The sequence below is a fragment of the Gallinula chloropus genome, assembly GCF_964237585.1.
Source record: "Gallinula chloropus genome assembly, chromosome: 15".
Taxonomy (NCBI): domain Eukaryota; kingdom Metazoa; phylum Chordata; class Aves; order Gruiformes; family Rallidae; genus Gallinula; species Gallinula chloropus.
This window is the reverse complement of record NC_140100.1, coordinates 7,184,350-7,199,793: the sequence shown is the minus strand read 5'-3', so window position 1 is coordinate 7,199,793 and position 15,444 is coordinate 7,184,350. Positions and strand designations below refer to the sequence as shown.

At 37.0% G+C, this 15,444-nt stretch overlaps 1 protein-coding gene across 1 annotated transcript in view; it reads left to right on the top strand.

Annotated features, from left to right (window-relative positions):
- Positions 1–486: 486 nt before the first annotated feature.
- The window catches only part of SDK1 (sidekick cell adhesion molecule 1), a gene marked incomplete at its 5' end in the record, with an annotated part of 398,756 nt that continues 383,798 nt past the window's right edge, over positions 487–15,444 (top strand). Inside the window, one exon of the mRNA XM_084271072.1 lies at positions 487–958. Coding sequence (XP_084127198.1) covers positions 487–958 — 472 coding nt within the window. The remainder of the gene's footprint in view (positions 959–15,444) is intronic.

Genomic DNA, 15,444 nt, shown 5'->3' with positions numbered 1-15,444 from the left:
CTATTGACGGTAGAGATTTGTATCCAAAGGAAAATCGGATTAATATAAACTATGCAGAGCTTTGCGGGGATATCTGGAGACTACCCTGTCTGCATGGCTAATCTTGAAATTGTCTGAAATAAATCCTTAGCGCAAGGAATAGCGAGGCACTTTCAATTAGGCTTTTTTTTTTTTTCCTCCCCGACGCTTTTTTTTTTTTTTTTCCCTCTACAAGAATTTAACACTTCCATCGCAAGGTTTTTACATGAGAATGGGACACACGCTGGAGAACTCACCACGCTTCACAAAAACCACAGAGGTACCAGTTTCCATCATTGTTGCGGTATGAAAGGTACTCTTTGGATTGTCTGCTGGTGGCTAAGATGGATCAGTCTTTCTCTGTTTCTGTTAGCGATGTGCTGAAGGATCCGGATTTACTGAAATACTGACGCCAATAAACTTGCTCCCTCTCTGTTGAAGGCATTGGATGTGACAGTGCAGAGAAACATGTGTTTCCCATTTCTGACTGGTTGTTTTGCTGCAATCAATACCTCCACAAGAAACGTTGACTTAGGTGGCGATTATCATACCGGGAGGCACAGGGAGTGCTGCTTTCGGGCTGCATGCAAAGTGAACACAAATCAAAGAGCTTGCCGTTCCTGTGAAGTGGGGGCTTCTCTTCCCCCCAAACTTCGGGGCAAAAGCAGCGGGCGATGTTCCCGACCCACCAAAGAGAGCCCGGCCTCGGGGTGCGGAATGAGCAATGACCAAAGCGCTGTCAGGAGTGGCAGGCAGTCGGATCGGATGGGGATCAGTGAGGCAGTAACGGTTGGAAGAAAGGTGGATCGCGAAATCACTGCCCGAAGGAATACCAGGCGAGGCGGAATGATGATAAAGTTAAACTTCTGTTTCATCTTCTGTCGGGGATGGTGGGCGTTTCTGTTGCTTCAGCTCCACATGTTGCAAGCACTGGCACAAGGTAGGGCTAGAGACATTTTTGTTTATAGAAATGCTGCATCTGCCTCCTAAGAGGAGGGGAAATCTCACTCGGGTACAGAGAAACCCTTTTGCTTTATCCTTATCAGAGGTAAACTGCGGAATTTGCACTGAGCTGGTTTGATTTAGGAACGGTCGTTTCTTACACACAATCATTTCTTTATGGAACAAGGATTTGCAAACTGTACCTACATGCTGCTTTCCCTTTCTCATCCTACCATTCCCCTCTCCCCGCCTCCCGGAGAGAATCAATAGCCTGCTTTTTCTGTTTACTTATGTACATCAGTACATTTCTGTGCTTTTAGGCAGCGAAAGAGTTAACCGCTGGTTTGGTGTGTGTGTGTGTTTAAAAACACTGTGCACTGAGATAAGTTATTAGGAGAAGGGGACTCATAAATCCTCCGACTAGAACTAAATCAGGCATGTAAAAGGAATTCTTTAAACATATGAGTACTATTCTATGTGAACCTCGGTTCGAGCATTGTTCATTTCTTTTGGATTGCCAAGTAACATTTACCCGAGACAAAAACTGCGATTGATTCGTATCTGAGCATTTCCACATCAGAGATCCTTGCAGTCAAATGAGTCACTTGTAAACGAAGGGTCAGAATCGACCAATAGACTTTAAATATCAAGTGTCAGTCACTTTGCATGTAAATTCCCTTCTCAAAAAATTGCCAAATGTAGCCTAATTCTTAATAATCCTTTGACAGAGTAAACAATAAATGGCAGGCAGAAGCATTACAGTTGGCTGCGCCAAATAACATGCTGAACAAACGCAGCTTTCACTTTCTTTGCTGGGTTGAGTTTTATTGCTGTGTGCATTGTCTGGCTGAAGTGGTATGTGTTGTACAATGCAGAACTGTATCGTGTGGGACGAGGAGTTAGTTATTAAAAGCGGAAGTTAATGCTCTATAAAGGGGAATGGGCTTTGTGTTTTAGTTCTTTGTTTTCAAGTATTTCATAGGGAACAACGGTGCATTCAGTTTTAATAACTGGATGGGTTTGTGTGTTGAGGAAGAGGGGTTATAAGCCAAGTCTGCTGTAGTTTGTCTGCTCAGGGTTTACTACTGCATCCTCGGAAACTTTGGAGCCGCAGGATACAGAAGAGTTTTAATCCAGTGTTTAATAATGGGCTCCACCCTCATAAACCTCTTTCAGTGCTTTGTTTTTGCCATCATTGCTGTTCCCAAACTATTTATGCTGAGGCCTGCAAGCCCTAACAGGGTATTGTTATGCTGAAACAAGGCATACCTGAAATGATTCTCCCTGAAAAACCACCTCACTTTTATTTTTTCTTTTCATAGTTGTTGATAGATGCCAACATGATGCTTCATTTTGGAAGACAAATGCTGATGATTCTTGCTGTTTACATTAAAAATGAAAAAAATAATAATATAAGGCAGTTTTTAGTGCCAGTGATTCAGGAATTAATTTAGACACAATGCAAAACAGTTTTCTATAGTTTAGTAGTAAACTAGCTATCTTAATGGGTTGAAAAGGGAATTGAAACTTGTTTTAGCACATAGTATAGAATACTTGGTTGATAGTATATTTCTGATTACTAAGCAATTGCAGTGGTATCAGTTTCAGGTAATAAATATTTTTGGGAGTTATGTAGTGTTTACAAACTATCCTAAAGAAAAGTCCTAACACCAAGTTAGTTTCACCTGTCTGTATTTAAGAGGGGGAGGGGAAGCCAAGGAAATAAGATATTTCAGAGAGATATTGGTGCAGATAAGGGGTATGAAGTTTAGAAGACATTAAACAATGAAAGCTAAAAGGATTATATAGTGCAGAAACAAAACAGGGGTTTATTTTTTTTATAATACAGAAAAAGCAAATTAGAATTAGTCCTCTAAAAATTCTTTGTCACACGAAAGCCAGCATATGGAGGTCTTAATGCACAGGACTTCTATTACATCTTCACTGAACTTGTATTCACTTACAACTTAGGGTTCTTTCGGCACTCTGACTCTAATGGATTCTAATACATTCATCGTTTTTATGCAAAAATTTACTTTAGAGAGAAGATGACAATTTTTATAAAAGTCCCTTCATGAAAATGGGAATTCTGCTGTAGGCACAAGAAGTTTTTAATGGAATGATGTGGTCATATGCATGAGAGAATTACATGACTCCAATCTTTTTATGTGATAAAAAAATGAACATTCAAAATATATGGGCCATGGCTATTTTGAATGAATCATAATACCATGCCATAACCAGCTAATGTTTCTGTAATAACTATTTCAACATTAAAGAAATAAGAAATACTTTAGGCATACTGAAATGCAGGTTCTTAGTTCATAGGAAACAGATTAGATAAAGTTGTTGAGATTAAATACCTCATAGTGTAAGGTGAAGGGAAGAAAAGGTTTTCAACTGCAACAGGTTGGTTGAGTATTCCCTAAACTTGAATGATCATCATGTAAAAGTGGGTCTAGAGGCGAACTGTAGATAAACCCACTTGTAAATTAATTTTGTACTTAATTCTTCAGCTCTTCTGTCTTCTGGTAGTTGTGTCACACAATTGCATATAACAGTCTGTTTGATTTCCTTTTCAAAGTTAATTTAATTATTACAAAGCATAAGAGTGGTTTATTGTACTGAATAATAATAAACCATTCTTTTAGAACTTCAGTGTTTTTATTGCAATCCTTCTTGTTATAGGAGTGATTTTCTGAGTGGAAGAAGGGTAGATTGACAAAGGCTGTGGCCTGTGCCATGGAGTGGTACTCCTGCTTCTGGAATCAGATGGCTGCAGATCTACATGGAGGTCCTTCTGCTATGTGTGTGTCTCACCCAGTTTACCACACTGGGCCATCTGTGAATGGGAAGCTTGTCCAGAAAATTAACCTCTCAGAGTCTAAAACCGCTGTGCATTTTTTTTTTTTATGCTTACTCAGTTCTTGATGCCTGCTGGCCTCTACCATGATGCCTCTTCTCATGGCATTCTTGTTAAATTTGAGTATTAGCTGCTAGTTAGCCTCAAGTCATTGTGTGTCATCAAATAGTGATGAGATGCTAATTGATAATCACTGTAATTATCAAATTAGAATTGGCAAGGTGATGGCAGAAGTGAATCATTTCCGTAACTGAACTACTGTACTTAGAAGAGCATTATCCTGCAGTGACTCCTAGCTCAGTGGTCTGGCATGCCCAGGTGTAGTCCTCTTGAATACATGGAGCTCCTTGCCGGATTGGAAGTTATTAGTTATGTATGAGATTAACAAACACTGATGCCTACTGAGGTACAAAATGTATACTAAAGTACTAGGATATTTGTGTGGAAATAGAAAAATTCTGCTTATTTAAATAGGTTGGAAGTTGCTAGAGGCTACTCCACATGCATCTTAATGGATTTAAGTACATTGCCAATCTTTTTGTTGGAGTGAAAGAATACTTCATAACATACTTCTTCGGATTGATGGCTGTTGTTCAGAATGATTATAAAATAGATGAAAGGAGTGCAAAGCTTTAAGCTTCTCTGGCAAGAGATGGGTATCTTTAAATATTAAGAAAGAGAAGCTTGCCTGATTTTTCTTAGTTTTACAGCAATGGAAGTGTAATCTTTCTATGCTACTTGATCAAATCTGTAATTCAGAATTCTACACGTACCTGAAGGTGCATTTAAAGTGATATTGATATCTATTACATTTTGAAAGAAGCCATGGCATGGAAAATAAAAGAAAGTATTTCTGGGGCCCAACTCTTAATTCAAATATTTGATCTGGTGTAACTTATAAATATGCTAAATGTAGGAAGTGTTTTCAAACAAATTTCAAACTGCATTAGATGCAGAGATGATAAGCAACTTGCATAGTGTATTTAGCTGTTGGAAGGGCAGAGAGACGGTTAAATGTGAGGGCAATACTTATTGGAGAGTGAAAAGCGTTCTGAATTAAATGCAGAACGATGCATTCCTAATTCCTAAAGATTCTGTTATTGTTTATTGGAAACTCATTAGTTTGTATTGAATCTACCTCTTGTGTTCCTTTTCTTTAGATGAACATTTTAACTATGTGCCAGTTTTTAAACAGGTGAATTGTTTGTGTTTATAATTATAATAATTAAAAAATTGATTTGCAGGAGCAGATACAAGCCTAGTCCAAATAGAAATGGGGTGGAAAGAGTGTGCTTTTTTTTGTGGTTATATCATGTGACTTCTAACTCTGCTGTAGTATGTCTGTGTTTAGTTTAGATGCTTACCTATAGCTGAAAAATGACTTAGCCTGGAGACTTCTCAAAGCAAGTTCAGAGACATATGTATACATACCTAGTAACATGTTTAAGTACAGTGTTTCAGATCGTTTCTTGAGTGCACTGTAATAGTACTCTAAGAGGTGAAGGAAGACCATATGTAATTGGTGTTTAGCAACGTTGTTTTCCACTAGGAGATGGTGCTCAGATCAGGAACTATACTGAGAGAGAGGATGTGGTGTTTCAATCTCAGATTTACGCTGTGTGACTTTCACATCACTTAAGATCGGAAAGGAATCTGTCCTCATGGCTCATAGTCCTTGAAAGGTTGTTCTGGAAGGTTCTGCCAGCTCTGTGCATAATCATATATTTTGAATAACAAAGACAAATATTGTCTGATATTTTAAAGACTGATTAAACAAACCAGTGAAATTTTAATAAACAGTCTCAAGGTGATAAATTAGAAAGCTGTTAAGTGAAGGACTTGGGCTTCTGTGTGTCTTGAGAGGTTTTTTTGGGGGTTGATGTTTTATTGTTCTTACCAGCACAGATGGAAATGAATTTCCATTTTAATGAATTTGGCAATTTTGTATACAGCATTACCTGAACATTACGTTCTGAATGAACTAGTTATTGGGTTCACTTGGACCTTCTTGCTGTAATGAGTCTGTGGGCAGACTAGAGGCAATTGTGATCCTCTCATGTTGTGTTCATTGCAGAAATGGACCTTTCTTCCTCCCTGTGCACATATGCATACAAAATATGTATTAAAATAGTTTTTAACCAGCAAATTGATGACTTGTTGGTCTTTCCAAATTGTTTTCTTGCAGTTGTAACATATGAACCAGCACAATTTTTATAGTATCTGTACAGAGATTAGAAAATGCCAGAACTACGGTAGCTTGTGCATCTTCAATCTGAATCCTTTATGCATGTGCATTGTTTACATTGATACGTGTTATTTTACTGGGTACATTAGTCAGAACTAATCTGAATACTGCTCACTGATCAGTTTTTCAGTGTTTTGTTTCCTTGTCAGTACTTGGGTCCATCTTTCAGTTACTTCAAATCTTTTAAATTCAACACAAGAAGACTTTTGTGTGGACTCAAGGAAGAACTGTTAGCAGCTATAGTGTGGCATTGGATTGAACTACTTACAGTTATTACAGCTGGAAAGCAGGTGATTGGTGAGACTTGGTTTCTATTTCTGACTATCCAGTCAGTGTTTTCTAGTGAATACAGACTCTTCACACCATGTGCCTCAGAGATGACTCTTCACCACCCATATAGCTCATGCAGAACAAAAGTATAAATCCATGAAAGGTCTGTTCCTGACGAAGTTGGTGTTTCTGGAGGCTTTTCTGTCAGTGCTGATATTGATTTTATTACAGACTATTTCAGACAGTTTCATGATTTTCATTCCCTAGGACTCTCCTGATAAGTGGACTCATATGTAGCCTAGTTAAAATTATTGAATTGGAGAAATGAGTAGTTGGCATGCTTTCTCAAGGGAAGTGCACTGTCGTCTTTGTTGGTTTTAAACAGATAGATTTTTTTAATTTTGAGGTTTGTTTTAATGTATCTAAAACTTTCTGATTCCTTTATGGGTGACACGGTCTTTGAAATGTCCCTGCTTTGAAACTTCCATCAGGTTCTATAGTAATTGGCTAGTGTAGGACTTGCAGGATTGAGTTGAAGGGCTGAGAAGGGAAGAACCTTCAATTTTCATGTGCATACTAACATAACTACTGTTAAACATATATGACAGTTTTTGTGAGATCTTTTCAGTACTCAAATTCTTGGCTTCTAGACATACAGAGTATTTGTATACTGTGTCTGGAGCATTAGTATTTTTGGTTTACTGAGAGTCAGCTTTTGTTCTGCCTTTCTATGACAAATAAATGATCTATTACCAGAATATAAACTAGTCTGTTGCTAATCATATTTATCTGTGAAATTTCCCTGAGGTGTATTACAAATGGCACCCTCACTGACATTAAAAATGTAGATCTAGGCTTTTTAAGGGAAGTGTTTTTAAAGTTAATTTTCAGCTGCTTAGCTCCCTGAACTAGCTCAAACTGGGGTCACACAAGCATCAGGGACAATGCAAAGAAGTGATGGGAATTAACGGCCAGAGGGCACAACTCTGGCAGCCATCACTAAGATCAGTTTAAATTGTTAGAGTTTTCAGACTCTGGCAAAACAGGAGGGAATGTAAACTGCCTAACTTCTTACAGACATGTGTAGGCCATGGTTCCTGGGTAGAAAATAGAAATTAGTGCCCTTAAGGGGTGGCTTAGAAGACTGAGTTTAGGATTTCGTCTCTGAAAGATCCTTTCAGTGAGTTTCTCCTTCCATTAGATGAAGTCTTCCTAAAGAAAGTCTTCCTAACCGAAGCTTGTAAGGTAAGTGCTAGAGTTAGGTAAAATGAATATTACCCTTGATCCCTTTATATTTCAATTCTCAAAACCAATAGAGAGAATAATATTTTGTTCTTACAAAAAGAAACTTTGTAAATGAAGTTGCAAATCCCACAGGTATTTATTTTGAACAGTTCTATATAATATGCGGTTTCAGCAGATAAAAAGAGTGATATGAGCTCTAACAACTCTGCTAAAAGGAAGTTTTCAATATCACTGTATGCAAAACGTGTAAGTGGATTGTACAGTCTTAAGGCACACCATTCAGATAACTTTAGTAGTGTCATTTTTGATAAATGATAAAGCATTTGTGGTTTTTAAGCAGATAACTTGAATCTTTAATCCTGTTTTTCACATTTCCATGCTCTATTGCGGCAGCCTGAAGAGAAACTTGATTCTGGTAGATAAATCATTGTCCCTTAGGTCTCTTTAAACCACTTTATGGTCTTTCAAGCCATAAGCCATATATTTTTCTAATAAACTCCTAGGTCTAACAAGTTATCTAAAAAATAATTTGTTGGGTATAGTCCTCTTGAACCAGAAAGTAGAGAATAATGATACATAGCTCCAGTACATGTTGCTAAAATGGTCCCATATTGATTCCAGGCTGAAATTGAAGTTTGTAACTTATTATAACACAAAGAATCAGAAGATCTGATAGATGCTGCTTTCATCCTCAGATTCATGTTTGTCTAACTTTGTATGTTTATTAGTTGTGGTTTTGATACCTGGTTTTGGCATTGAGTTAGTTCGTAGGAAATCTCAGTAGCAATGCAACCTATTAAGGGAAGGTACTAAGAAAATAATGAAACTATAATACAAGTATTTCAAACCTTTAAACATTTAGAAAAAAATGCATTTATTATACTGGAACTGTTTGCTCACCTAATGTTTGTGCAAAATACAGACTCAGTGCAAGACAGTTGTTGCTATTGTCCTTCATACAGGGAAGGGTGCCTTGTTTCTTATTTTTTTATCCATCATGACATGAAATAACTAAATGGTTTGTGGTGCCTGGATAAGAAATATATGGTGCTATGGCATACTTGGCATTCAAAGATAATACATTTATTGTAAAGTTGAACACATGGCAAGTGCCACACTGCTGTAGTATCAAAGTGGGTTTGGAGAAGGTAAGTGGAACTCTCAGCATTTCTAAATGTGTGCAACTTTAAGCCATCTTGGACCTGTGCATTTAGAGGTACAACTGACTTTTCAGGACTGTTTTCTTTCCTTCAGTATCAAGTCATTGAATAAACTCTGATTCTAACCTATCATAGCAATAGAATGTTTGCAAAATAGCAGCCGTGTGCTTTCTTCCCTGTTCTCCCTGTTGCTTAGGAGAAGCTGTCCATGAACAAATATGTCCTTTGAAGTCTTCAAGCAGTCTTTTTTTCCTATGATGCAAAAACACCACCACCTTTTACAGCAGCTGAGTTGATAAAGCAATGGAAATACTGCTGTCACATGATGAAGACTGTCTCATTGTCCGCATGTATGCCCATCTGTATGTGTCTCTGCTGCCCTGATTTGCTTTATCTTTTTGTCCCAGGTTGATACCGCCTCTACCATAACGTGCTTCTGGTCTGTGCTTATTTTTCCCAGATGATATTGTAATACAAATAATGCCTACTGCTAGTAAAAAACTGAGGTGATCATTTAACCCCCTGGATTCTATGTGGGAAATGTAGAACAGATTCCTTGGTTATCCTCTAACTGGACACAGAATAGCTTTTCTAGGACACTCCTATTATCTGAAGCAGGGCTTTTATTGTGCCGCAAGACCTTGCTCATAACAGATAATCAGATAGATTGTTTAATGGCAGATTATCCCAGGCATTGTTTTCAAAAATGTTAGATAAGGCTAAGGAGGCAAGAGATCAAGAGTAGTCAACTCCTGTGTTTAACCTTTTGCTATTTTTATTGCCACAAAGAAGTCAGATTTATTTTTGAAGAGGGAGTAACTGAAGTTACTTTTAAAAACCATTTTAATACATGAGACTTCAAACACCACATTTTAAAGTAAATGCTGGCAACTGATTTCCCGTTCCATGTTTTTTTACAAACATAAGTAGTTACTTCATTATCATGAGCAACATCAGAAGTGTCTTAAATGGAGAAAAATAGGTGGATTATTGTTAATTTCCTGCTTCTGCATATGCCACCATAATTTAAAAAAATAATGTTTTAGAATAAAATAATAATCTTTGTAGTTCTCTCAAATTCTTGTTTTAAAGAGCTATTGAGAGGTTTCTGTTTTTTTCATTTTGTGCGGGTTTTTTCCCTCTTGAAAAAGACTACATGTTTTATATAATAATTTCTTGAAATTTGTAGAATTGAGAGAAGGTGTTTGCTGTTCGCAGAGCCTAATCGCACCAGTGTTGTTATCCATATAACAAGGCTAAAATTTCACCTTAAAGCATTTTTGTTCATGGAAATGGGAGACTAGGTTAATTGATTCTACCCTATTCAATTAATAAAATGATGTTGTTTAATGAAGTCATTGCCGAAAAATTTCAGGTGACTCAGGCTAAATCTCCCGTTTATCTACAAGTTTGAAGTAGCAATGAATAACAGAGCAAGGTAGATTTCATACCTGTGTGTTTTGAAAACTTATCTTCAAGTCATTCATGTGGTACCTAATAACTTTATTTCAAGTTCCTCTATACCAGCACTGACAGCGATCTTTCTCAGATTTAATTATTTTCATTGTTTATGATTTATTATTAGCATTTAATGAGTCAAATATTTATGCATATTTTTCTGAATCTTCAGTTAAGAATTCTCAGTTAATGAGAGTAATGTCAAACTCAAAATTTAAGTGCTTGTAGTTCAATGTTACATTCACTATGTAAATGTATCGTAATTAAAATGATGCCTTGTCAATCCCATTCAGGTTTCTCATTAGTATAATTTTCTGCTTTTGTATACTTGATACAGTTATGTCTTCTACCACCCAAAACCTGAACAGACATATTTGTGATATACTGGTGTCAGTAAAAATCCACCATGTTAACTGTTGTGCTTCTTAAAATTTGAAGAGTGAAAATCTTATTAATTGTATTACACAAATCTGGGTAAGATCTAAAATTTAGGTTTTTGAGATTTAAAAACTCTTGAGCTCCACTATAAAAAACAAAAATAGTGGAGCTGCCAGTGAGAAAATTTAAGAAGGGTCTGCCATTAGACCACCCTAATCTCATGGGCAGAGATAACAATCCAGAAGAAGCTTGATGCCTGTAATATAGTTTTCACCAACAAATGTGATATCGTCTTCACCCTAAATGCTCTTTGACTGAACAGAGATATAAAACTTTTTTCAGTATATTTTATGCATTTGACATCTATACATCTGTTTTAATATTTCCTTTCTGTAGGCAATTTCCTCTTTAAGTTGGCAGTCAGTGAGAAGAGACATTAACACAACTAAAACACAGCAAATGAAACTAAACCGGGTTGGTAGACAAAGCTGTAGAGAGACAGAGGCTTAGAAATGACCTCAGAAACAGTGGTGGCCTAGTCCAAATGGGCTCAACAAAGGAAGAATATTCTTTACTCTAGGTTCTACTTTCACTAAGGATTCTTTTTTCATTGCACTTTAAATTCTTAGTTGTGATAGCCAATAAATTAAGGATTAAAACAAAGATCAGTAAGTAGGAGTTATTTTTCTACAAATGACAATATACAAAAGCTTTCATCCATTGGCAAGTAATAAAAGGAAGTAATTTATCAGTATGAATTGATGGCAGGTGAATTAGGAGGTGATATTTTTAATCTGCTAATTTTATTTTGTAGCTCAGGGACATCAGTGCCAGTGTAAACTCTTCAGCTTGGGGTGAACCTCCCTGCTATGGTGTATTCTGATCTCAGCTAAAGTTACATCCTCAGAAGTTTTCAATCATCATATGCTTGTGCAGCTGGTTAGTAACAAAAAGCTTAGCTCCTCTTGATCACTGTGCTGACTTGGCAAAGCAAAGAGTAACCATCAGCTTGTGCTTCTGCAGTCTGGTCAAAAAGAGCTATTAGATTAATAAATGATCACAGATGCTATCTAATAGCTGTCCTGATAGTGTAATACGAAGTCTTCATGTTGTGTATAAGAAATAAATTGCTGAGTAATTTTTGATTTTGGTACTTGCATGTGAACAAATGTTCTTACATACAAGAACAATTCTTACAAGAGCTTTTAGTGTCTTTCTATAGAGCTGCTGGACATTGTAACTACTGATAAACCAGCTTCTGTGCAAATGTTCACTATAGTGAAGTGTTTAGCTGTCACTTTATTAGAATTAATGGCGTAACTACTCGTGTTTACTTGAAATTCATTGCAGCATGAAGTGATTAGGCATTGATGCTTTGGGAAATTATGGCATATCATGTGTTTTCTATAACCAATTAGTGAGTGTTGGTGTTGGGCATGTGCAGTCCATCTAGTTGTCACTCATACTAGAGTTGAATTGAATTGACATCCATATCTTTGTGTTTACCAGAAGAGTTCTGTTGAAACTATTCACATGTGCAAAGACAGGTGATATTACCTAACTTGGAAAAGAAAGAAACAACCAACTTGTGGTTGGTTGTTTTAACAGAAGGCCAGATTCAGTGCTGTTCTAAGGACATGTGTGCCTTGACTGAAAGAACTCCCCAAACTCTAGTACTGGAGTTGCCAGATACAGATTTCTCATAATTGAGTCAGATCTTATATACTGTGTGACAGGCAAATGTTGATTTCATACATATTTGCAGCTCCCAGTTACTTTTCCAGACATCCAACAGTCTCAGCTGCCTTGAAATTCTGGAGAAGTGTCTATATGCTGAATAAACTGTGTGCAAATAACACAAGTCTTAGCTATTCACAGCTCACTTAAAATGGAATGTTCATATGAAAGACTGGTCATAGTGATTGATGTATTGGGGATTTTTGAAGGCTTCTGTGTGTTCAAGCCCTCAGAAATCATCTTAGAGATGCTGGTCAGAAGTTGTTTTTTTAAAAAGTTTTGTAGAGAAAGTATTACATCAACACAGAAAGGCATTTAAAATTATTATTAGGTATATTAGTGCTTTGCATAATTATATTTTACAAAATTGCATTTAATGCCTCTGCTCTGTTTTTAATAGTTCTTTTTTAACAGGTTATTTTAACATATCTGAAAGAATGTTTTATGTTGTTTGGCGCTGAGTCAAATAATTACACCCTTACAGCGTTCAGAACTGTGACCCTCGGGGCGCAGTGTAAGAAGGAAAATATTCTCCTCGCAATAATTTCCACCCTTAGTTCCTTTTTCCCCCACTCGGTTTCCTTCGCCTGCTCCTCTCAATTCTGCTGGCAGAAGCAATGGGGGGATAAAGAAAAAAAGCCATGGAGGTAAGCTACAGAAAGAGTATCAACAGTGCCAGCCTTAACTAAGGCCATGTAACAACATCTCCGCTGTTAGAATGTTCATTTTGAGGCCTCTGCCTTCCTGTTATGAGGATTATTTGTTCCTATTTCATGTACATTTATAAAAATGAATTTTAAAATGCTTCTGATACTTTAAGGCAAAATCTTCAGCTTTGTACAGTGTTTGAATTTTCAAAAAAGTCATTCTGCTATGTGCAGTCAATCCATACTTAATTATATAGACCTTTCAAACTTCTTCCCCTCCCAAAATTATCAGGCCCTTTATTTTCTTTACATTAGAGAAAAAATGTATTATCTTTTCAGAATTTTAGCTTCACATTTAGATCAGTTGTTGCTATTATACACTATACTTCTTCATAATCACAGAATCATAGGGGTTGGAAGGGACTTCGAGAGATCATCGGGTCCAACCTCCCTGCCAAAGCAGCTCCCCAGCTCATATTGCACAGGTCGGCGTCCAGACGGGTCTTGAATATCTCCAGAGAAGGAGACTCCACCACCTCCCTGGGCAGCCTGTCCCAGGGCTCTGTCACCCTCACTGCGAAAAAGTTCTTCCGCATGTTGGTGCGGAACTTCCCGTGCTCCAACTTGCAGACATTGCCCCTTGTCCTGTCTCCACAGACCACTGAAAAGGGGCGGGCCATTTCCCCCTGCATCCCATACTTAAGATTAATAAGGTCCCCCCTTAGTCTTCTTTTCTCTAGGCTGAACAGTCCCAGCTCACTCAGCCTGTCCTCATAGGGGAGATGCTCCAGGCCCTTAATCATCTTTTTAGCCCTTCTCTGGACTCTCTCCAGGAGGTCCCTGTCTTTTTTATACCAGGGAGCCCAGAATTGGACACAATACTCCAGGTGGGACCTGATCAGGGCTGAGTAGAGGGGGAGGATCACCTCCTTAGACCTGCTGACCACACTCTTCCTGATGCACCCCAGGATCCCGTTGGTTCTCTTAAATCTTTCTCAGTTGTCTTAACACTATGTGGAACCAATGATACAGAAGTAATTAAAATGTTGTGATCCTAATAAACACTAAGATGCTGTTCTTAAGCCAAATGGCATATAACAGGGTGGACTACTTCTGTTTCAGATAGAGACATTAATGTCAAAATATTTTGATAAATGTGATGATGTAATTTATTGGAGGGATGTAAGATACATTTTTGTGATTTAAAAGTGTATATTGCTGAATTTCAGATTTCTAAGCATAATTTGTGTTTATGACTGCATGTAAATGGAGTTTCATTTTGTACTTTGGATATTGACTGAGTGAAACTATGAAATTGCATGGTCTTAAATGGAGATCTCAAATCTCAGTGCAGATAAATATCCGCATTGTATGTCTGCACTGTGAAATGTAATAATGTTAGAGTCAAAACACTTGTGCTTATTCAGTTAGTTGTGCTTTTTCATGCCACTGTGTGTGCAGCAGTTCTGGTGGGAACAAAAAGCTTGGCTCTTTTAGAAATACTATCTTTGAAGAAACAGCTGAGGGCAACAGGTTTCAAGCTCTTTGAAACCTTGGCTCTTTGAGTCATTGGTAAAGGATGGCCTATCAGTACTATTGGTCATTTATTAAGTGTGCTTTTAAATTTGTGGGGGAAAAAATGAAGTGCATTATTACATATTCATGTAGCACAGAAGGGTCTTTTTTCCCCCTTTTCCTTATATAGTATATCTATATTTTAGAACTTGCAAAAGTTATTAAACTAATTACAATGAATCCTTTTGGTAGGAGGAAACTAATCACCACCTGAAGTAATATTTTAAAAAGGAAGGTTAATATTTGTATGGCTTGGTTGAACATGATAACTACTGTAATTTACTAATATAATAATGTGACACATAGAAGTAGGTGACTGCAATTTTAGCCTATAGTCAGTAAAGCTCACATATAAAAACATTCTCCAATATGGTGATTTTTACTTTAAAATGTTTTGGAGGGTTATGTATTTTAAACATTTGTATTGCTATTAAAAATTCTTGTAGTTTTTCCTTAGCCATTTAAAAGCTTCATTTGTGTTGGGATGGTTTTAAAACTTTTTTTTTTTTAAGCAAAGGAATTAATGTCTCCAGTAGCGGTTACTAATAAGTATTACTGAAGTTATACAGATTAATTTCAATGAAGTTCTTTAATGTCAGTGTGTAAATTGCTCTCCTCTTCTTACTGTCACTCTGATCTAATTATTTTGCACATAAGTAAACGTGGGGGATTTTGTGTGTGAAAAAGGATGTGCTTCGGCAGGTTTCAGGCACTGAAAAATTAATCTATCCACTTACTGAGATTAGCAGTGGAAGTAATACCCTTTCCAGGTAAAAAGTCACTTTAAATGTAAAGACTGTATGATGCAAATACTTGTCATTTGGGTTATATAGTTTTCAACCCACTCATAATAAAGCTAAGGAGGCCCATGTTTTGGTTTTGGTTTTATGGGGTGGATTTTTTGAG